Source organism: Anabas testudineus, chromosome 9, assembly GCF_900324465.2.
Source record: "Anabas testudineus chromosome 9, fAnaTes1.2, whole genome shotgun sequence".
In the NCBI taxonomy this organism is placed as follows: domain Eukaryota; kingdom Metazoa; phylum Chordata; class Actinopteri; order Anabantiformes; family Anabantidae; genus Anabas; species Anabas testudineus.
This window is the reverse complement of record NC_046618.1, coordinates 1,136,794-1,161,994: the sequence shown is the minus strand read 5'-3', so window position 1 is coordinate 1,161,994 and position 25,201 is coordinate 1,136,794. Positions and strand designations below refer to the sequence as shown.

Below are 25,201 nucleotides of genomic sequence, written 5' to 3'. Positions count from 1 at the left end.
TATTTCTTCCCAGCAGTTTGTGCACTTCTACCACCCTTGATTTGATGATCATTTCAATTTCAACAGGATTTCATAACATCACAACTACATGTATTCCAGAAGCCAGTCATAGTTTAGTAGTAAATGTGGAAGTCTGAAACCCCTTGGTTTCTGTACACGGTGGAATGACGTTATAGCTGAGTAGACAACTTGCACACTAGATTCTGTATTTGTCAATAAGAGAGAGGAACTAGAGTTATTTTCTTTTTTTTTTTTTTGGTTGAAAATCCATGAGACACAGTTCTCTTTCCAAGCAGAATATCTTGTGTTGTTTCTAAACTTGTTTAGAAACCATGTATGTGACAGACACACAGAACAGTTAAACCCATTTTTTATTTGAGAGTTGAGCTCTGACTTTGGAATATTATTTACATCATTTCATCCTGTGATCTAGGTTCTGGGTGGTGCTTTGTAGCTGCATATATGGCAAACGTCCACTGATAATAATAAATAAAAATACAAAAAGCTGTGGGCTGACTGCAACAACACCCCCCGGGAGGGTGGAAGTCACACAGTATTCTACCTGTACAATAATAGTGCTACTATTCACATTCATCTGTACAATAATCCTATTTACAGTGATTAGATTAGGGAAAGAACCAGTACCTGAGGAGTTATTTCCATAATTAGCTTTACTCATTCACTGTGGTAAAAAGAAGCGCATCCAACCAATGGCAGGCTAAACTACACACAGTAAACATAGATCCATGTCCAGGATCGGGTGTGATTGATTTTACAGCAGCTCACTGTTCCATCTGATGCATCTTAACTGTGGGTGAAAACAATGTAAAACCACATGCAGGCTGGTTTCAATCCACAACAACAGTAGAACACTGTTTATTTTCTCCTGTATGAAACAGGAGAGTTACAGAACCCAACTTTTCTATTTGTTTGTGTTGAAACATTTGCCCCAGATGGTTTGTTTTGCTTTTGCTGAGGTAGGCAGCAAAAGCAGAATAGATTAGGAGCAGATAACGAAGTGGTTTACGCAAGCCTAGCATGAGTCACTGTCCTGCAGTGCTGCCAAACAGTGAGAGTTTATAAATGGTGAATGTAGTTTCTTTGAAAGAAACACTCCTCATAGATACTCCAGGTGAGCTGGCACGTTTTAACAAAAGACAAGAATCCTGAAACACAAAATGAGGTCATTGAAATACTTGTGCCAGCAGCCTTCGTCTTCCCCTATCACTCTCTCCAAAGCATATAAACTATACACGAGAAGCTATTGGCCAATTCAAATTCGACACGTTAAGATAAAACACAATGAATTAAACACATCATACATGTGCAGCATTTCTCCTCCAAATGAAACGTCAACCAATAAATAACAAGTGAATAAAAATGAATTAAATAACAATCATTGTCTCAGATCACTGTTCACATGATCCACTCATAACTTAAACAGTCATAAGTTCTTTTTAAAAATAGGTGAAATGCTAGGGTCCTGTAAATCCTTTAACCAGTAGCAGGGTCACTGCTTTGCGCCCATCTCGTGCCAATTGCCTATGTAATCTGCACAGCAGCGCGTTCTGCAAGCACAACGCAAACAAACCACTTTTTCTTCTTTGGATCCTTTTTACTGATTCCACACAAACTCATATTAAAAGGAACAGATTTCAAGTGGAAACTCTGCATCTCTGTTCCAAATCTTTGTTCACAGTTTGCCAAGTGTAAAGTGCTGCAGATGGGCAGAGTGACAACAGGCAGTCACAAATGAAGGAGCTTTGGATTTAGTACTTTCCAGCAGCTTTGTGTCATCTGCAAATCTAGGTGTCCAGTTTTGAAATTGACGGAGCGCTAAGCCTTGTAGCAGTTGCCCTGCGTGGTGAGCGCCAGCTGGCCATTGGGTGCCACCTCGTTGGCCTCGTCCTCCAGCAGGCCTGACACGTCTGCGTTGGGGATGCTGTCGTGGTAGCTGCTGAAGCTGATGTTGTCCTCTTTCAGTTCGATGGTCCAGAAAGGAGCGTTGAGCTTGCGGTTCTGGTACTCCCGGTACGAGTACACTCCTCCAACAAATCCGAGCAGCAGCAACACCACCAGGATGATGACAGCCAGGATGATGATGTTGAACTGCGTCCAGGAGACCTCTGTCAAAGCTGCTGTGGTGTTGTCAGTGGGACTGCCTAGGCTGGTAAGCAGGGCCTGCGTGGTGGCAGCGGTGCTCAGGGCTGCGCTCACATTGCTGCTGCTAGATGTGGAGGCTGGGATGGCTCTTGCTGTGGCCGAGGTCAATGTGGTGCTGGTGGTAGTGGTGGGGGAAGATGATGTAGTCGATGTCGGGGCTGCTGCTGTTGGAAGGAGTCGAAGTGCTGGAGAGAGAAAAGCACGCGTTACGTTTTACAGCTTAAATTCAAAATCCTTAAAGAGGTGCCAGCCTGGCTGCTGATATATGACAAAGTAACTTGTGCCACCTTGTGGCTAAAAGACGAGGCATAACTAGCAGCTGAAAGAAGAAAAGACTGTGTGATTCCTCCTTTTATTCTAGATCCAATGAAGCAGAGGATAAACATTTTTCTCACCTAAAAACAAAGGAGCAGTACATGAACTTAAAATGAAGGAGCTAGTACAGAGCCCCACAGTGGCCACTGAGGGAATTCATTAGAAAAATGAGGGTGTTCATTTTTAGAGGTGCTGTTTCATTTCTAAATGGATTTCTCAGCTTTTTTTTTCTGAATCCTTTCTGCCCTCTTTTTTTTGTTAGCGTTTAACTTACCAAAGTTACGACAGAAATTAATAATTCAAACATGGAAAACAAGTTAAGGAGACAGTTGAGTGGCAGCCTAATTAATGCTCAGTCCACAGCCACAGCAGGTTTCAACAAGTCAAACGTAAGACTGTTATTCCTGGTTGAATGCAAGTTATGACCTATTTAAAATTTATAGGTGCTAACACTTAGCACTACTTTGTTGAGAGAGACAACCAGTAAGAAATTAATGTGACATTAGGCAACACCAACTTGACGTTAAAACAACAAACTTAACCTATACATGATAAGTAATAAATATTCACCCTTTACATAAAACCTACTTCATCCTCAAAGAAATGTTTTTAGAGACTCTAAAAATAAAAGAAATAAAAATAAATCTGACATAAAAAAGTTCAAAGTTCAAATCTAGATTAAATATGTTTTCTCCTCAACTTGCACCGGGAGCACACCTACCAACCGTTCATTTTGGCCTCATGGGGCCTTTTTATTGTTTTTAACTGACACTGGGACAGTTAACCCTTAACTGATCAGCAGGATGGGAAGCTGCTCCCTGATGGTTTTATACACTAAGCTTTGCTAACAACAGTGGAACTAAAGAGTCACTCACGCTAGTGTGTCGAAATCATTTGTCACATTCAATTAAGTCTGTAGATGTTGTTTACATCCTACCTGCCCACAACATGCATAAATGTGCTTAGAAATTATATACTGTGTCAATGCTAATCAACAACAACAACTTAAGAATATCAGAAACAGTTTTGCTTATTTAATAACTTTCTGAAAATAACTTATTTACTATCCATTCTTTAGTTGACCCTTTAGTGAGCAGTACATTGACAATTACACTTATTTTGCATCCTCACTGATGTATGACAAGTTGTCCGACTATGTCACCACCACCAACACCCCTCTGACTCGTTCTTACCAAACCAACCATCACGTACTGCATTGATGATGCATTTTCCTTTAATGATGCAGTTTCCTTTACAAAACATACGCAGGGTCAAGTGTCTGTTATTCTACCAGTAATTTGTACTTTACTGAGTTGTTGCCATAACCATAGGCAGTTCTATCTCCCCACAAAGAAAATAAATATGTACTCTAAGTCATCTAGTTTTTAAGGAAAACAAATGCTTGTTATATGGTCTTACTTGGTCGTGTGCAGTTATGCGCTCGAGCATCCCCTATAAATCCAGGAACACAGAGCTGGCACTGGGGCCCAGTGGTGTTGTTGATGCAGCTGAAGCAGTGGCCGGTGTCAGGGTGACAGAGCTGGGCAGGGCCCTGAGGGTCTGCATTCCCACTGCAGTCACATGGAACACAAGCCCCAGAGGATTTGTAGAAGCCAGCGCTGCACTTGTCACACTGAGTGCCACTGTATCGGGGAAAGCACTGGTCACACACTGGGGAGCCACTGGAATCTGCACAGGAGCAGAGAAAGATTTTTGCTGGATTCCACCCAAATATATACCACAAATACTCAGAACGTCAGAAAATGCTTACTGCTGTAATCCTGTGAAGTTACAATATGTACAATTCCTTCATATTTAGCTCTAGAATGCACCTCTCAAGGTTATTAAATATATGCTTCGTTTTACATTTTAATTATAGCATTCTGTTTACATATTAAGAAAATGCTCTACTCTTCAGGCAGTCTGTAATGACATAGTTAGCACAATGCCACTAGATGGCTCAAGAAGACAAGACATAATAAAAAGAGAGCTCAGTAGTCCTTTGAATCTCCCCACAAGCTTGTGTTCTGTCAGTGGAATTGAACATTACTGTTACACAGGAATTCACATGATGGTATTTTACTATATGTAATCGTGGCTAAAAAACAGCTAGACCGGCAAAGTTAGGGCCATTTATAAAAACACGAGTGGTTGGACATGTAGGTGTAGTATGTACAGATGGGTGTCAAATTTCAAAGAAAAAAACTCAAACAGAAAAGTGGAGAAGCATATAGCTCTGTTCAACTGCAACAACACGTTTATTAACATATACATTATCACCTCAAACCAACACACAGCCATTCTGAGGGAACACCTTTATCATGGGATATGATACAGGATGACCTCAACTGAACACCAACTGTGTAGGAGCGACATGTTAGATTGATCTCCACCACCATCAAACACCAAACGTTCAATCAATGTTCACAGTGGAACAACACCTTAGTATGACCTCGCTTGATGATTCTTCTTTCATTCGCCGTTCATGTGTACATTGTACGTCTGTATATGGTGTATGTACATATCCATGGCTCTGTAAGGAATCACACAGACTCAGGAACACAGACTCAATGGCAAAGAAAAGTAAATTAATATTTAAATAAATTTAAATAATTTCCTGTTTTTTGGCACAAGCAAGTCACGAAATGTGATCTGATCTGATCTTCAAGGTACCAAAGTTGAAACACGGTCATGATCTTTCATGTCTTTATGGAACACACCTGTTAAACATACAAAGTGAAAAAGTAAGTGAACGTTTTTAATGAACTGGTTGAACCACATTTGGCAGCACTTACTCCTGTAGCTGTGGATTAGAGCTGAGGAACATCCAGCAGGACTTGTAAGTTTGGACCATTCCTACTTACAGACCTGCTTCAGCTCAGACATATTCTCAAGACACTTGGTGTGAACAGCTCTCATCACGCCTTCCACAACATCAACGTGTTTTTATGTGTTTTTGGTGAAGATGAGATAATTTGTCAATGATCAGTTTATGCACAAGGAGAGGGAATTGCTAATATTTCACTTACTTTTTCTTGTCACTTTATGTTATTTGGAAAGTGTGGTTTCACCTTCAACCTCCGGTCCTTAGTAATATGATGCCATAACACCTCCTGGCAGGTCAAACAGGAACTACAGTCTAACATTACACTACCCTCAGCAGCATCATATAACTGAAGGGTAAACATCTCTAATTATGCATGATTGACAAACTATATTTTAGATGCCTTTTTCTTGCCATTGTATCCTGCACTGCCATTATTGTTGAGTTCAGCTTTTACATTTAGCTTAAGTTGCATGTTGCCATGAACCTGACTTGTGTAGTTCACCTCACCTGATTAGTGAAGCTCAGTGCTGGGACAGCCTTAGTATGAGCTTACAGACTACAAGGAATAGAAAAAAGGTGCAGTGCTTTGCCCGTAGTGCAGTGGGTGAGGGGAAATCCTGTCACATACACTCTTGCTATGTATTAAGTGGTATGATGACAACAAAACAAGTTCATGTTAACTCGCCTCCTGTGTGGGCTTGTGGATCAACTGATGCCCTGCTTTTAGACTGCAGTTGTCAGAGCAGCAGGCCCTAAGTGTTGAATGATTTAGACACAGATAACTGGCTTCCAATGGCCTAGATGTTGGTCTCCATCTAATGTGGTCACATGACTGTGTTGTATTCCAGCATAGAGCAGACTGCTCCTGTTAAGCTTGATTTAACCTCTGCTGGGGGTTCGAAGGCAGCTTGGTTATATAACCAGGAGAAGACGAGCTGCTCTGCATTGACCTGCTTGTTTACCCATCATTCCCCACATTGCTATGAAATACCTACGGACACGCAGCCTGCTTACTTACTGGTCAGGTGCATAACGTCTCACAGACACTAAGAGCAAACAGAAAATGTTAAAAGAACACAAATATTTGATGAACCTCGGGATAAACTGAATGAACACAGGCATCCTCAACCACTGTGTAAAGCTGCAATCATACATGGATGATTTAATATGTGTGACCTACATTCTGAACTGGTGCAATGCTCCATTTCATACCTCTGTCTGTCTGTCAGTATGGAGGGATATTCATTCGCCACAACAGGCCTCATCAGCAAATTTAGAGAGCATCGATCCTGCAGCGTGAAGCCATGATACTGCATTGTGGCATCATCTCATTTCTCACCGTTGCCAGGGCAACCTCTACTTCTCTTTCCAGGTCCAGTGTTCAGTCTAAATAATCGTCCTCAGCCACACACTCTTGCTGCCTGACTAGCACCGGAATGACCCAGCTGTGCTCAGGCTGCCCCAGCTCAGCTCGGCCTGGTTCGTGTCCCTTCCCCTCCCTTCCATATTGCACAACTTCTGCTGCCACTCCCGGCAGGGCAAACAAACTGACAGCCTAAGTGCATCTATACAGTACATGTCTGTTGCCATGCAGGACACCACCAATGAGTGGGTGCCAGGACATGGCAATGATGTCTGTGATTGGTCCAGAAAAGAAAACGGTAAGGTGCAATAATGTGATGGTGGAGTGGAGTTGAGTGAACACAGTGATGCAGCACTGAATGAAAATCTCGATAGGCCGTTTGCACTAAACATTTAAGTGCAGTTTGACGTAGATAAGCTGTGAGTATTTGGAATATTCTCTTTTTGATTTATCATCCCATTAGCACAAATAAACTAGGTAACACAATATTCTTTTCAAGTTAACTTGGTGCTGCCAGCATGACAAATAGTCACTTTTTTCAGTTCCGTGTAATTTACATTGTTTGGGTTTTGGACTCTGACAAAACAAATTCAATCAGTTGGTGGGCAGAGGAGCATTTCACATGAAGTGGCGAGAGAGAGTCATAGGAATTTCCACGATCAGGAGATTAGACTGGAAAGAACTTCTTCTGATGAATTCAAGTGTCTGTTATGACATGCCCAGGAATGACTGGAATAACATCGATCCAGGAATCTTTCTGACTTTCCCCAACACACTAGGGTGGTGTACTGCTTTTATTTCTTACCTGGTGTACCCCTTCACGTTTTGCTAATGCATATTAAAATTAAACTTTGGTTTAGGAAAAAGTTTAACTCCAATCTCAAGACAACGAAAGAAGGTCATGTGGTCTGATGAGTCCTGATTTGCCCTGTTATAGAGTGAAGGGCACATCAAGGTAAGAAGAGAGGCGGGTGATGTGATGCACCCATCATGCCTAGTGTGTACTGTACAAGCGTGTGGGGGCAGTGCTATGATCTGGGGTTGCTGCAGTTGGTCAGGTCCAGGTTCAGCAATGTTATGTGCCTAAAGAACGAGGTCAGCTGACTACCTGAATATACTGAAGGACCAGAAAAATTCCATCAATAGAGTTTTTGATGACACAGACATATTCAAAGATGACAATGCCGGGATTCATCAGGCTCAAATTGTGAAAGAGTGGTTCAGGGAGTATGACACATCATCTTCACACATGGCTTGGCCACCACAGAGTCCAGACCTTAACCCCATTGAGAATCTTTAGAATGTGCTGTAGAAGACTTGAACAATCAAATTAACATGCAACATTAATAAGACCAACAACACTGATTTAATAGGGTAAAGTAGGCCAGTGAAGCCAATCCTGTTTATTTCACTGCAATAAACCAAGGATAAGAATAAATGTTAAGTGCCTGATGTGTGGGTGTGAGCAGCACTGACTGACCTATGTGACAGGTGCCAGTGGAGCTGGAGCTGGAGCAGGGACACGGTGTGCAGGACTCGGTTAGGGCACTTCCAGGGCTGCGGTAGAAACCTGGCTTACATTCCTCACAGTTGGATCCCTGGGTGTTGCCCTCACAGACCAGACACACTCCTGGAGGGTGGGACAAAGGCCACATGATTAGAGGGGGAGTTTCCTTGATCTGATTACTTCCCGCTATAAAGAACATTTGAGGGCAGTATAACCCTCACTATTGTTGGCTTCCAAATAATTTCACTGACTGGTGTATGTCCAGGTTGATGTGTCACTTACATGTTTTAAGATAAAGGTCTATAAAACTGGTATAACTACTACTACATTTATATCCAAGAGAACATGTCATCATTTAAACCACATGGGGGTTATGTCAGGATAATTATAGTGGGAGAGATCAGACTTCCATAAAAAGGGCAATTCATGATCAAACGGTCTGTATGCACTCCTCAAATGCAGATGATTATCTGCTTATTCTACTCCTAAATATTTATCATTCTCTTTCTTATTCTTTTTACACACACACACACACACACACACACACACACACACACACACACACACACACACACACACACACACACACACACACACACACACACACACACAGACACACACAGACACACACACAGGTGTACATATACATATACATACATATATGACTACCGCCATACAGTTGTTTGTGGTTGAGCTTGGTTGGGTTGTTGTACCATCATGATTACAGAATGTGGTTATGCAGACATGACTAAACCTGTTTAAAGGCTGTCTAGCGTTCTATATCTTAACACTGTTCTCAGACATGAGCTATGAAAACCTGCACATTAGAGGTTAAAGTGGTGGATGGCCTGCACTTACATACCACTTTTCTACCTAACTGGCACTCAAAGCACTTTTACATTGCTTCTCATTCACCATTCACACACAAGAACACACACACACATTCAGACACCGATGACAGAGCTGCTATGCAGCTGACCTGACTCGCGGGGGGCAACTTGGGGTTCAGTATCTCACCCAAGGATACTTAAACCATCGGACCACCGATCCCATGACTGGTAGACGACAGCCGCCAAAATGATGTATATATAGTAATAAATAGATATATAGTAAGTGCATTCATAGAAGTTGTATTTATACAAATTGAAAACTGTAAAGTAAAAACAACAAGTATAAACAGTACATCAGAGAGGGACAATCTGCCTCTGTCCTGTTGGAAATGGCAGATCCCTATCTGGGATTCTGGATCATTTGCATTTGCACATTGTGTTTTCGTGTACGTGGCCTTGGGGAAAGGCCACGGTCATTCTGCACAGGGAGCCGTCAAACCTGAGATATGTTAATCCACAAGAATGAATAGTGATCCTAAGCAAGGATACAGCACTCAATCTGCCCTGCATTAAAATGGCAAAACATATGGCTACTACTCCCCCCACCACCACCACCCTGTCCCCCTCCACCTTTTCTCCTTGTCACAAGCCTGTCACTAGCTGAGCATTTTAAGTCTTTAAGCCTGATTGCTCAGAAGTGAGCTGAAATCCTGCTGTACATGTTATCAAGGGCACAGAGGAAGAAGAATCCTCCTTAAATCTCTCACAAATCAGACTAGAAATGCATGCATTTGTGCTATTTTTCATCATTGAAACGGGTTGCTTAGTCGTTCTTTCCCATGGATTATTGTGCCTCTGTACACACACAGTAACTATTTACTTAAGAGAAGCTAAGTGGTGTGTGTACTGCCAACGGTCTATAATTAAACACAATATTTAACTGTCAGCATACAGTACCAAGGTGTTAACCTGCACAAAGCCTACAGTTACATTTATGAGGAACTGAATGAGGGTTTCATTAGTACTCTCAGCATAAGCATGTAGAAACATTATTTTCATGTCAAGTCATAAAACTAGACAAAAGTAAACCAATTAAACAAATGAGACAATACACAATAGCATGAATGACAACTTCATACATACAATGAATACTTTATTGATCCCCCTGGATTATTTAGAGTAGAAATGTAGCCAATTTTAAACATGTGTTGCAAAAGTATGTGAGCCTCTAAAATGATCAGTTCTGTTAAAGTGGAAATTAGTCATTTTAAATAATACATTTCATGTGCAATGGTTTACACAAAAGAAACTAACTTGCAGTGGCTACAGTGAACAACACTGAACAACAATGTTGTTTATAGAAGAGTTATAAGGAGCAAACCACTAGAACCCACTAGAACTAGAATTAACTATTACTGCCCATCTACACTTTGCTCACTGGTAGTGGATAAGCCAGACTGCAGAACGCTTCAAACAATGTTTTGTGGATGAATTAGACCAAAGCTGAAAGTCTGCATTCCAGCATAATTCCATCATGACCTGCTTTGATACCTCTGAACCAGGACTTGCCATCATTTATGGAGTTATGAATTCTGAGCTGTACAAGCACATTCTACTGGAAAATGTGAAAGCATCCATCTGTAAAGTGACAAAACAACCCTAAACACACGTTGTTTTAGAATGGCTAAGTCAAAGTCCAGAAGTTAATCCTATAAAAATATTGTGGAAAGACGTAAAGCAGGCAGGAAGACAATGTAATTCCTAATGTAAAAGAAATCATTCAAAAAGATGCCTGTGTGTGTTAGTACTTATACTACAACACCACTGACTTTGGTGGTGGTCACTCTGGATCTGAATGTAGCATCTTGAAACTAACAACTGCACAAACTAAAAAAAGAAAAAGAAGAATGAACCCAAAATGATGACAATTATAAGAGAAAAACCTGCTGTTGTGTTTTGTTTTTGTAAAGATTACAGATTTACATAGCTATCTACCCACAGCAAGGAAAACCTCAAGTATCCCTAAAAAAGTATCAGGTCTAAATATTTTTTCAAGAAAAACAGGCAGCCTGTTAAATAATCAGAATTACTGTACTCCGTTGTAGACTCAAGGGTTTCATTTGTCCTTAGCAGACTCACCAGATTGTGGATGGCAGTAGCTGGTGGGGTTGTGACACTGGCAGGGCCGGCAGCCAGTGCTGCTGAAGTGGAAGAAACCCGGGTGGCACTCATCACACTTGGGTCCATCCACTCCCGTCTTGCACACACATATCCCTGAGCTGAAAGAGACAGAACAGAACACAAAATCAACACAACAGTGCAGAAAATTAAGTCCTACAGCATTTCATTTAATGCACCGGACACTCAGCCAGCCAGAGACGAGAAAGCAGCTCTGTTCACTTTCTGCATTGCACTCATGACAGCTGATATCCAGGCTGTTGTGGTGATTCCACACTAGATTTCCTGCAGGTTCTGTCATCTAGCCATCTGCTTTTAACTCTGCTCCAGGTATAAAGCATGTGGGAAGCATCCTTATGGTTCAGAGCAGTCAAGTTTAAGAGTGGAGACACTGTCAGTACACTGTCACACTGAGCGCTATATATTGTGTGTAACATAAACAAACAAACATTATTTGTCATATTATTAACCTAGTTGTGTTGTAGCCTAGTTTAATTTGGCCTGGTCTACTATGGAGATGAGTGAGAGAGAGACGTGATCTAAGCATTGACTCTTCTCTCCAGATTTTTACACACTCAAGCACCACTACATGCATCTTGGGTTAAATGTCAACACGTGTAAATGCAACAGCAGAGCCACAAGAGAAAAGGTGTAAATGCATCCACCTCTCTAAGACACTTTGTCAGTAAGTCATTGAATAGAATTTTTGCTGCAATAATAGCAGCAGTCTATCAAATATTATGCAGCGGAAAGAAAGGTGCCATTGGCTTTAAACAAATATCATCATACAGAAAGTATAGAGTGCTGTTGTGATGTTTATCAGATCAGATATCAGCAATACTTTTACAACAGAGAGCACTGGTATCAAAGAGAGAACACTTTATCTGTGACCATGACACCAAGCTGACTATTAGCTGTTGGCCAATGTTGGGCTATTGGTGAACATCTGTCACCCTAGTTTTTGCAATTCAGTGTGTTAAATCAGAGACAGACCCTGTTGGTGACAGAGACCACTCTGATTAACTGTTCAGCTTTAACAAATTAGTGCAACAATCAAAAGACCAAGGGCTGACGACACCAGTGGCATCTGCATTCTTATGAGAAATATTATGGTTATCACATCTTTAATTTCCAAATACTGATCCAGTACTGACCAGGCTATAAACAGAAGTGCATACAAAAAAGTCAGAGCCCTGCGCATCAGCATTTTACTGACTTCATGTGAGTAGAATTAGCCTGTGGATAATGCCTGTAAAAACACCCTGGCAAAGTTAAAATCAGTTCAGTTTGAACTCCTTAGCTTTAATAGACGTTTGTTAGATATTGGATGTGCTTTTATGTGACTGGCTACTAAATATAGTAGGTGTATGCTCATTATATTTATACACGAGGCAAGTGCAAGAGGCATTGAGAGGCTTTATTTATTCCCAGAGAAGAATCAGCCATGGTTATCTACCCCACCCACACTCAAGGCAATTTCCAAGGAAAAGTACAATGCTAAGCCAAGCCTGATCAGTCCTCAAATCCAGACAATGAGCTCACAAACATAATCTGGGGACAATACCTTCAAAACAATTGACGTAAATCAAGAGTGACTGGAGGACTTTCTGTGAGCATGTGCGTGGGTCATCACACAATCAGGGCTTTGTTAACAACTGCACTTTATGTAAATGGACGGCCATGCTTACTAGGGCATGGCCACAGATGACTTGACTAGGCTAGGGCTGGGACATCGACAGTCCTCTTCCCTCCAGCTAAACACACACACACACACACACACACACACACACACACACACACACACACACACACACACACACACACACACACACACACACACACACACACACACACACACACACACACATACAGATGGATTTTTAAATGCTGATGCATTTTGTGAATTAAATTCAGTCATGTGAACTGTATGAAGCAGCAAGAGTCTTGAGAAGCGATGTTTTCTGGTATGTACCGTTAAAGACGGCATCAGGCATCAGAAATTTGAATCCTGAATATGTTAAACTGTGACGTAACTAATCATCTACTGGTCTTTTAAACTAAATTGATGATTTACACTTAAGTTCTGTAATGCATATTTGCAATACTGTTTTAGTATTCTGTACTATAACCAATATGGATGTGTCACTTATACTGAAAAGATCTGTACTTCATAAATAATAATTAGTAAGAAACTGCTTAAATTGGATTTTTTTTTTATTGAAATCATATATAAATATGATATAAATATGACAAATGATCATAATTAAATTATGAACTCTTGTTTGGCTAGTTAGAAGAACTATTCCATAATTTTATATTCTCTCTAATACCACCAAATAATTATTGCATAACCCCTCAATAAACTGTAAAAAAAATGAAAATGGGAACTATCTAATAATTCTACTGTAATGATGTAGAACAATGCAGGAAATGAACAAAGAGCATATAAATTATGCTGGAACATAAGCTGGCAGTCAGACACTGTCCAACCTGGCAACGCAGCAATCTGTCATCTGTGTCTCCTGAGCCTTCATCTTACACTGCGAGCAGCTTACATACAAGACTGGCACTAATTACGAGGTTTTTCATCTAACGTGCAGCCTGCAAACCAACTGCCAGGGGGATGAATCTGATCCTTGTGAGACAGTGAAAACCTTCTCCCTCAGTGAATAGTAATCTGGGTGTTAATTTGTGCCCTCTTGATCAGGAGGAGGGGTTTATGTTTGTTTTGCTGTGATCCAACTGTACTTTGCTGTCCTCCGCCACTGTGTCAGATCTGTACATTAAATAGGTCAGTGTTACATGGGCGACTAAGCTTAGCCCCATTCTGAGGCTGTTTCACATGTCAGAGCAGACAGTCACAAACATCTCTGCAATATGGAAACGTTGGGCGCTTTAATTATGAAGGGTTGTAGTAAAAAAAACAAAAAAAACATTCTAAGCAGGTTTAGTAGCATTGGGGTGTGTAAATCCAGAAAGGGGGTGTTAATCAACAGAGCAGCAGGGCAGCAGGACTTCTGTCCTCATGCCAGGCTGCCAGTGCTGGCACATTTAAAACAGCCCTGGGTGTTGGTTAGTGTGTGTGAGTTTGTGCATTTCATGTAAAAGGTGAGTGCAGTGTCTTATCAGATGATCAGAAAACACATGTAGTGTTTCAGTTTTCAGACAAGAGACTGCCCTCATTCTACGTGATCTGCAATGTTTTCTAGCTTGTTTACTATAATTATATCATGGATGTGTGAAATGCATTTAGGTTTACATGTATACAGTGTAGTTAGGCTAGAGGGAGTTGACAATGACTAACACATTCTGACTGACTAGCTGACTGGACAAAACACAAAAGAGAACTTAGATTTGACAGTTGAACACCTCTCTAAAACCAGACTTTCTAGAACGCGTATCAGCTCTGAACTGCACTGTGTGTAACTGCATAAACACTCTTTCACAGATGGAGCAGTGCAGTGAAGCAGTGACTGCAGGTCCTCTGAGTGTAGCCATCAGTCAGGACTCATGACATGCAGCTGTAACCCTGCAGTCCTGCAGTCACCTGCTGTTTTCTGATGAGAGCAGGATGCTGGAAGTTTGGGGACATTTCATTTTACAGCTATAAACTAGTTCCTAAAACCAATGCAAAACACCAAGGTGAAATATAAAAAACAAACAAAACACCACTATATTTCCTCTTGTAGCTGTATCTAGCGTCCACGTCACTGTCCAAGCAAACAATGTGATATCAAACAGTCACTGCCACTGCTGCAAAGTAAAGTTACATTGATGGCAGTGATGCATGTACTCCAGAGTGACACAGGGCGCAGAGGCGGAAACATGTGCACCAACCATCAATATTTAATTCCAGACTGTGATGCCTTCCATACAGTCCTGTAAAACAGAATGCCTTCTAGACAACGCCCAGAGGAGCTGACCCACATAGAGTACTGTTAAAGCTGTTATGACACAGTGGTACAGCTCTCATGTCAAATATTGACATGTCCTTATCCAAGTAACATGTTGGGCTGTGTGCAGGCAGAATGACACATTATGAGCAAACAAGAAATGAAGAATATTGAATAATAATCTAGTTAGACTTGTTACCTGGCTTTGAAGAACTGTCAAACCTGAATACATTTCATTACTCTGGGATTAAGTGAAGTTTAGTGTTCTAGTATAAGTTCAATTCAACAACTCGTTTAAAAAAAAATTATCAGCACACGTACAACTCCAGCTGATGACTGATAACAGTATTAATACTGTTGTTTTGGTGTAGAATGTTTTTGGTCTATAGAAAATCACAATTGTTCGGCTTTGATCCAGACTGGAACATCTTACTACCAGTTACATTACTACAAGTCATGGCTCTAATTTGTTTTTTTTTTTTTGTTTTTTTTTTATTAAACCTCTAATTATAGACAACTGTGATCATCAGAAATGTTTGTGTTTGTCATTTCAGGTACGGTTAAAGACTGTTGTAGCTATGGATGCGTGTCTAACAGAACTCACATCAGGAGGAATTCGATGATTTCACTTGTAGCTCGCCAGCTGACTTGTCAGGACATAACATTAATGTTATGCAACTAATGTGCATAGTTACAAGAGAAATCACCATCATGTTATTTATTAGTTTTCCTATTTCTGATTAACACAGGTAAAAAAAAACTACATTTTAGATACATATCTACCTACACCAGAGACAATATTCAACCTCACCTAATAGGAAGTGTTTGCTACAGACATGAACATTTTTGACAGTCCCCTCAGTCCAGTCCTGCAACTTTACAGCTGGATTAACACAGTGATTATTGCACAGTATAGTTTTAAACTATTTTGATTTGTGTGGTCAGTGGTCAGACCATTAGGATTTACATGCATTTATTTACACCACGTATACAGTAAGCGCACAGAACTTTCACCACTGAGGCAGAGTACACCGTGTCACTAAGTACAGTTGAAAATGAGTTAATCAACAACCTGGGGTCATAAAAACATCTCAGTGCTTGTCTATTTTTATAGATGGCTGCTTCCTCATTCAACTTGGAACTGTGCTGTTCAACACCACAGTGTGGGGTTGTTTTGCTTCTTCAACTTTAAACTGAAGCACTGACAGTAATGAGTTCCATCTGAGGGGAAAGAGAATCTAATTGCAAAATACTGGAAGACAAGCTTCCAGGACATTTTATCCTGTTCACATTAGGTTTGGCTGCACTGCATTTTGATCCAAGTGAACTGATTCTGCTTGACAGCAGATACATTGTGCGCCGTGACTGTCATGATAAATAAACACAAAGCTACTTGAGATGTGGGTTTTATTTTAGGGGAATCAAGTCAGCTGCAGAGTGCCAGGATACTAAGAGATCTTTACTCAAAATACAACATGTCTTGCAGTTTCTACTTATCTTAGGGTATGATATTGCTGAATGACTATGCAATTTGCTCCAGAAATAAGATCTTGCACTTTGATTCTATGGAACTGAAATTCTGATGTATCACTGATGTTTCAGATGTTTTCAGACATATTCTATTATAATCCGTCCTATCAGCTGGAAATATCTCCTTGTGATGTGATGTGGTCTTTGTTTAGCCAGCAAACCAGTTTAAAGCATCAGCAAACAAAAACAGTGACTCATAAATGCAGGTGACATTTTAAATGTAAGAGAGAGTCTGCAGCACATCATAACTGAAGCCACACACGAATCCAGACCCTAGGATTCCACATTAAATAGAAGCTTTTAGGAGACAGCCCTGCCTGGCTCTGAGCTATATATTGTTTTGCAGTTATGTAATGCTCCCTTAGACAAACTGTGGGACTGTTTCATCATAGCAAAGACTTCATCAGAGCTCAGATTCTGTTGCACCTGTGAGACTGTGTGTGTGTGTGTGTGTGTGTGTGTGTGTGTGTGTGTGTGTGTGTGTGTGTGTGTGTGTGTGTGTGTGTGTGTGTGTGTCCTGTACACAATCCAGAGTGACCTTTCCATTATGCTCTGCAGTCAGTCTACAATTACTGTATGTGGAAGTGTCTGTCAACACCTATTTCATCTTAAATGTCTCTAAATGACTGCAAATGCTGCACTGTAATCATGTGAGCACATCTGCTAAATCAGTATGCGAGTAGAAATGAGCCGGTCTCTCACTGAGCTCTTTTTATTAGGAAACCACAGATGAACTACAGATGAACACTAGATGCTGATGAATGTCTCCTGTTATCTCTGCACCCTGTTTGTATGCTTCTGAATATATTACATGCAAACATAATGGATATTATTGTGAACTAATGCATCAAAATCTAAACACAAATCATTCTGTTTTCACTGTCATTGCAGTGCTAATGTAACAGCAGACACAGTTAAAGCACTAACTGGCTCTATCTCCACTCATTACTTAATGGGGAAGATGCCTAAAGCAGCTTCCTGGGGGGTGGGAAAGCTAATCTGTGTAATTTGCAGTGATAAGCTCTGCAGGGGGCAAGGCTAGGCTAACAGGGTTAGCATTGGTCAGGCACAGGCTCTCTGGAAAGAACTGTAGTGTGTGTTACTTTTTGAATGCATCATGCCCTGTAGTAACCCTCCCACCTGCAACCCCTTACCTGAGCTTTAACCACAGTGTTTCAGGTTCATAAGCACAAACTAGACATTCTTTGATTCCATCAAAGGAGTACTCCTACTGAGATTTCGCTTATGTAAGTCTGTGCTCTGACGTGTTGTTCAGAGCACAACACAAATCCTCTACACACTGCGAACATTGACTTGAGCTTCCGAAAAGCGACTACATTCCAAACATTTACATTCCTTTTCATGGTCAGAGGCAGAACTTACTGCCGCTATTTTTACCACGTTCCTAACCCACACATGCAGCTCCCTATCCTACTCACTGTTCTTGTGACTTGTGGAGAATCTGCATGTAAGGTTTGCTGCTTTTTTTTTTTTTTTTGGCTTTGAATTTCAGGAGTAAGGAAAGTCTGAACATTCTGCTGCCCTCAGGAACAATGAGGACAATGGACTTACTCAATGGCCAGAGCAATGATATAGCAGGGCTATGGTGTTATGATGAACATAATGTCTGAGCAAAACTGAACGTGAGAACATCTTGTCCGAGTCTTTACAAGATACAAAAAAAAAAAAAAAAAACACACACAAATCCACAGCAGACAGGCAGGTTTGGCATTCCACAACACTTCTGCTGCTAAAGATAGTACTTAATGATACTGCAACCAGTTCGGAGATACATTGTACATCTTTCAAAGGCTATGTCTGGCTGTCGAAAGATACCTAAAAACATTCATTAACACTCAAAATGAAGCTCAACAGCCTGAGCATTTGTTTCTAAGTTTAGATCATAGTGGCACAATGAGTTGTTTTGGTTTTACTATGCTCTGAGGTAAGCAGTTACTCATGAACTAAAGTAAGGGCCAGGTGAGCAGTCAGTGCTTGTGTACTTGAGTGCCTGCATGGCTGTTGTGGCCAGTGTCCAAACATGCACCTGTATGCAAACATGTCCATTTGCATGTTTTTTTTATATGCAAATCAAGTCCAAGTCCGACCAGTGTCTTGAGTTTTGCTGCAATATGCTTTAAAGACACAGATGAGGACACACAACAGTGATGGGTTTAGGTGGCCTCTAAAATGCTCAGTAGAACTGAAGGCAACAAAACTAAATCTGCCCTGTTTTTAAACACACACCTCCACCATGCATGTATTATCAGAAAGCAGCCTGACCTGTCACAGAGGTGGTCCACTGCCCCAAAGGAGTCACAGGAGCAGGGCAGGCAGCCACTGGTGCCATTGGTGAAGTATCCTTCCTCGCAGTCCTCACACTGCAGACCAGTGTAGCCAGGCAGACACGAACACTGACCTGTGACAGGGTCACACTCCTCTGGTTCCACAATCCCTTCGCCACCAGTGCTGCAGTTACAGATGCCCTCTGAGTGAATGGACAGGCGTGTCAGAACAAGAAAGGGGAGGAGAGATGGAAATTACTGTATGAGATATACTGTCACAATACAATTAACCATGGTCTCAAGCAAAGTAAATAATTTCACTTTGATGCATGATAAAAATATCTGACAAACTAATTCACAACAAACATTCCTGGCTGGATCCAGCAGACATCCAGCTCAGAGTTTACCTTTGCCCTTTCTGCACAAAAGAAACAGTAACACTAGTCACAGCAATTTAAGGTGCATATTAATCACTGGTCCAAAAATTTCTTATTGTTTATAATCACGGGTGAGTAATAATTTGTTAGTGGAACTGAAACCATGATTTGAGTGCAGGGAAATATTGTAATATATACTGGGACCATACATAAACACGGGAACACAGAGAGCAGTAGAGAACAATGAGCCCTCCACCATCATTCCTTTATAGCTGTCATTCACAGTGTTCTATCATTGACCCTGTTGAGTTGACCCAGTACAGAATGCTAAAGAAATAGGGAGAATTGCTAATTCACTTTCCCTATATATTCTCTCCTCTTTCCACTCACCCCAACCAGTTGAGGCAGATGGCCACTCACCCTGACCTACTTCCTAGAAGCTGTTCAAGGAGGACCTGCTTGTTGTAAAGAGCCTTGAGTTTATTTTTGTTGTGTATTGGTACTAAATAGAGTGAACTGAACTGAATTTAATATAGATCAGTCCCAAATCTGCTTTTACAGTATATTCTCTACTGCACATAAAGAATATTCTTGTCATTTTCAGAAAAATACTTTTCGTTTTGTATATGATGAAGTCATAATTGAGTTCAGATAAGTGGCAGATGAAGGATTTTGTGTTAAAACTGGCACACTCTGAGAAACTAGAGGATTTAATAACAGATGCGTGGATGACCCTGTAGAGTACAGAGTACTAATCTATTATTCATCTAATCTCAGGTTAGGTGTGGCGACTGTGAGCTTGACTGTATGCCTTTGCTCCGTGCTCAGCAGCCAGACAAAGAAAACAGGCAAATATGAGATCAGAGAGCAAAACAAAAAATGTTTTTCCTGTGTGGTATGCACACAGACTGCACACAACACCTCAGTTCTCAGTTAGCCTTAGAGAGAAACACAGCTGAATATCAATGTATTCCTGCCCTGGCGTCCCACTCAGATTATGCTACTCTTCCACTGTTGCTTGGAGCTTTATGTAACTAAGACAGGCCTATGGTTATGCAAGCCTGTGGAGTATGCTGTCAAACTCTTTGCTACTGTGACATCCACTCAAGGATGTCAGTCCTGATCATGCCTATAAATGTGTGAGATTTGGCCAGTGAATGCGTACTGTATAGCCTCACACACTCTGTACAGTTCATTCTTACCACCATTCTTCTACAAGGATAGGGGCACTGTGGGTGGTCTGCTACACAGGATGTTTGATGCAGATTGGACTGGACCAGTGTCTAGGGGAAATACAAGGAACAAAACATAGGAACAGTTCACCTCTTTCCTATCTATCTGAATGCTGTAACGTGGTGTGACAGCATGGCTGGTATTCAGTCACAGGCAGTGGAAGACTGTTTAAAATAAGTCATGTCTCTCCTCGTTTGCCCAGTTTGTTTCACCTGTCTGTGCAGGTACAGTGAAAACAAGAGCAAATCACATCTGGGGTTGTGCCCCAGGCAGGGGCACAACCCCAGATGTGGAATTTTGTTTTGATCGAATCACACATTTTGTGTAAAACCATTTCAGGATGTTTCAAGACAAACACCTCGCTTTTTTCCAGCCCCACCTAATACAGTATATTGACTGGGCGAGCATTAACCTGCTTGTTGATACTAAATAGAACCTTTACACAAAAATGACAAGTGTGCTTCCAATAGACACTTTGATTAGACTCATAGTAGGGTGCGTGTGTATTTCACGGGTAAAAATATCAGCAAAACTAGCGTTCATTCTACTCTTATTTGTGAATAAAAATAATCTCAATCTCACTGGATTCCAATGAGCAGGACTAGGCGACATTGGAGAGGAAAAACTCCCTTTAATGGTAAAAACCTCCAGCAAAACCAGGTTCAGGACGGGCTGCCATCTGCCTCAACTGGGATTTACTGATGGAAATGCAAAACACACCACCATTTTATCTCAAACCATCGACAATACTGGCACAAGACAATAGATTCAAACATATAAGGTAATAGATCGATAGCACGTCTGCAACTGGCAACTTGCTATTTTCATTATCAAGAAATCAGTCAGTCATTTTTTTACATAACATATTCATTTCACTATCACATAAGACATAGAGAAGAAGCAAATCTTCAAAACTCAGAAGCTGAAAACATTGAATGTCTTAATATATCTCAATGATGACTTAGGGGGCTGCTGATTCCATTTTAGTTGTTGCGGCTCTAAAGATAAAACACATCTGGTATAAAAGTAGTACTCTTCAGAGGCAAATCAGCTTTATCACCTAAGGTTTAGAAATGATATGAACACATAAAAAAGAGCAAATATAACAGTCTAGAAGGATAAAGCACAAATAAAGCACATGGGCAAATTCTGGTCACAAGCATTAGTTAGGATTGAATGTTTTATCAGGTCACTGAATTACACATTTCAGGCTACTGAGTCTACCGTACAATGGACGCCATCACAAGACCTGTCGGAACCCCGACATAACCTCTCTTCCAAAATCATTTCTATGAAATGGAAAACAACATAAAGATCATTTAAGAGAGTAACTTGTTTTGATCAGCCTTATAACCGCCCTGCTTTCAGTAATGTAAATCACTGTGGAGAACAAAGGGTCAAAGTAAAGAGGGTGAATCGACTGGACCCTTTGTGTAAGGGGCCAATATCAGACACAACATGAAATAAAACTGTTTGGTTTTAGATCCTGGCTTTGGGGAAATGTGAAGTGACAACCGGAACATACTTTGTTCTGAGAAACTAAACAAGGACCCAGTGAGGGAAGTGAGATCTTGTGAAGGCGTGAAGCCTTTTTTTCCATATTCTTTAAATTCTCTAACGGCTTGGTGAATTCAACATGGAGAGCTGAAGAATTATCAAGTTACATCCCCTAATAACAAGACTACACTGCCTTATCTGCTCTGATAACACACACCTTTGGCTTTGGCAGACTTTGACATCCATTAAAAAAAAAAAAAAAAACATGCTGGACAGGATCCCTCAAGCCTGTGCTGCTGTGTTGGCTGGGGAACAACACATCCACATGGAGACCAGGGATGCGTAAGAGGAGGGGCTCCACTGTCATTGCTCATTCATGGCTTCAGCCTGCCTGGCCATTTTGGTTGGATGGCCTTGTTCTGTATGTGCCATTCAGACAATAGATATGTTGAAGCAGCTATATGAGCAGCTCCTTGCAATTTCCTACCAATACCACCTATGTGTGGCTTAACACAAGATGAATCGTGGATAGGTATGATGCTATGTGCACTGATGGATTGAACAGACTGCCTGAACAACAACAGGATCGACGTTACACCCCCTCACAGACCCCCCTTTTCCAGCCCACTGTAATGTGTGGTACACTCATCCTCTAATAAAAGGCCGTGGAATATAATATAGGCCACACAGCAACATCCGCACTGGAAAAACTGTGCATCAGTAATGTTTTTATAAAACTGGGATTTGGTGATTTGTCGATTGATGAAGGGGTGCATCATGCAATCTGAGGGTTCTGCCCATTGTTGCAATCCGGTTTATTTCCTGCGTCAAAGCCCCAGTGCGACCACCCAGACAACATTGGGCTTCTTATTTTATACATTTATACAAGACTGTGCTGATAAATCATGCAGCTCCAAGATCTTCTCCTGCACATTATGTTTTCGAACACACATTATCACACAGAAAGCTTTGGTTATGTCTGTTACTGGTGGCCGTTCACTCACCTTGATTATTCTCTATTGAGGTAAAAGATGTGTCAGTATTATCCGCAGCCCAAGCATCGTTTGCTGTGCGCTGTGAGACCATGGACACCATGGTCTGCAGCATTTTCTCCGGAGCAAAAAGTGATGTTTGTGCATCGATGGATCGTTTGTGTGTGCCGGTTAATCTGGACACCGGCCCTGTTATTTGTTCTTTAATAGCTGAAATGATTCGAGTGGTAGTCGAGGTGGTGGTTGGGTCCGTTGTAGGAGGCTGGAAGGTGGTCGCGATGGGGCTGGAAGCAGTGGACGGGCCGGGAGAAACAACGGCAGGAGACGGCGTGAGTGCGGTTAGAGGCCCGAGAGCAGGTTCGCTCCCGGGTAAAGTACGAGGCATATCGGTGTGGAAGGTCTCCCAGGTGTCGGAGGCAGAGCCGGGCTTCCTGGAGATAGGCGACGCATCATAGGTGCTGATGCGAGGTACAGCTTCAGAAAATCCAATATATACATATACATACAAAATAAATAGCAGAACCGGAGATATGTACATCATTAACCGCATATTCAGTTTCAGCTCTCCATGTAAGCCCCAGTAATGGTCTCTCTCAGACCTTTCCCTGAATGGATCCGTACTCCACCATTGATGTCCCCTGACGACGTACGCTGCTGTTTGTTGCCCTATGAACCACAGTCAACGCTTCACCTGCTTTGCAACCTACCATGAGCCACTGAGATTGACGTGTTGATAAGCCAATGAGAGCCCTGAACGGGCGCCTCGAAGGCGCTCGCTCATTCGTTGTTTGGACAGCGTTGAAACGCCCTACGATGACGGAAATTATTAAACGTTCTTACTCAGAATATTATAAAAAAACATAACTACATCCATTCATAAACTTAAACCTGGATTTGTGTAAACATTTTGTGAAAACATTCTGTGAAGAATTAAACAGTTTTATACTGTTTCCACGAGTAGCCTATGGTACCTTACTGTCAGAGACTTTTCAGTATGTTATGAAGTGCATCTTGTATAGAAGTGTGTTCCTCCATCCATGTAGAGGGTGGATGTTGAGGTTGAAGCAGTTATTCGATCACTGCTTTGTACTTTAAGGTTTGGTCGTGAGCGTTTATGCCCATCCAGTGGTCACGGTGCGTAACGACGTCTGTTTTTAAAGGTTTTATTTAAAGCGTAGCTTCACTCCACATGGTTTTTTTTTTTTTATTTGGAGCAACATACACTACCGGTCCAAAAAAAGAGTCACCACCTGGGTATAACTCAGCAAATTGGCAAGAGCCTCGCATTGGATACTTAATGCTTTAATTAATATTTTTCAGTAAGCAACAAACATCCAAGGAGACTGCTGAAACTATTAAAGCTGGGTAAAGAACTGTCCAGTCAAAATCTGTCCAGAGTCCAGATGTACCCTGTTCTAGAGTGATGGATGCATCAGAGTAAGAAGAGAGACAGGTGAAGTGATGCCTAGTGCCTACTGAACAAGCCTGTGGGGGCAGTGATATGATCTGTGGTTGCTGCAGTTGGTCATGTCTAGGTTCAGCAACATTATGTGCCCAAAGACTAAAGTCAGCTGACTACCTTAATTTACTGAATCACCAGGTTATTCCATCAATGGATTTCTTTCTTCCCTGATGTCACAGGCATAATAGAAGATGACAATGCCGATGCCAGATCACAATTTGGGCTCAAATTGTGAAAGAGTGGTCAGGAAGCATGACACATCATTTTCACACATGGATTGGCCAGACCTCAACCCCATTGAGAATCTTTGGGATGTGCTGGAGAGGACTTTGAGCAATAGTCCGACTCGCCCATCATCAACACAAGATCTTGGCGAAAAATTAATGCAACACTAGATGAGAATAAATGTTGTGACATTGCAGAAGCTTACCGAAACGATGCCAAGACGAATGTGTGCCACAATCAAATCTAAAGGTGGTCCAACAATATTAGAGTGTGTGACTTGTTTTTGGACGGGCCTTGTACATAAATTCTATATAAAAATAAAACCCTGTACTTTAAACAGGGGTTTGCTAATAATATTTGTTTGATTAGACAACCTTTCAACACAATTGGTCAGCTTTATAACTATGCTGAATGTATTCAACACCACGGTCTCCCTGTCTGACAAGGGAAATCAATTTTTATTTGAGATTTCCCTTCACAACAGTCACAATGTGATAAAGACAGCTACTGAGAAAGCTTGTTTT

At 41.3% G+C, this 25,201-nt stretch overlaps 1 protein-coding gene across 1 annotated transcript; it reads right to left on the bottom strand.

The window, feature by feature from the left end:
• On the bottom strand, positions 1-23,669 carry si:ch211-158d24.2 (multiple epidermal growth factor-like domains protein 9). The gene is made up of 6 exons (XM_026343784.1): positions 23,003-23,669; positions 18,890-19,094; positions 11,145-11,284; positions 8,149-8,298; positions 3,898-4,167; positions 1-2,348 (listed from the first exon to the last, which is right to left on the bottom strand). Exons 1-6 carry the CDS (start codon positions 23,538-23,540, stop codon positions 1,837-1,839), a joined length of 1,815 nt encoding a protein of 604 aa, XP_026199569.1. The 5' UTR covers positions 23,541-23,669; the 3' UTR covers positions 1-1,836.
• Positions 23,670-25,201: the final 1,532 nt, after the last annotated feature.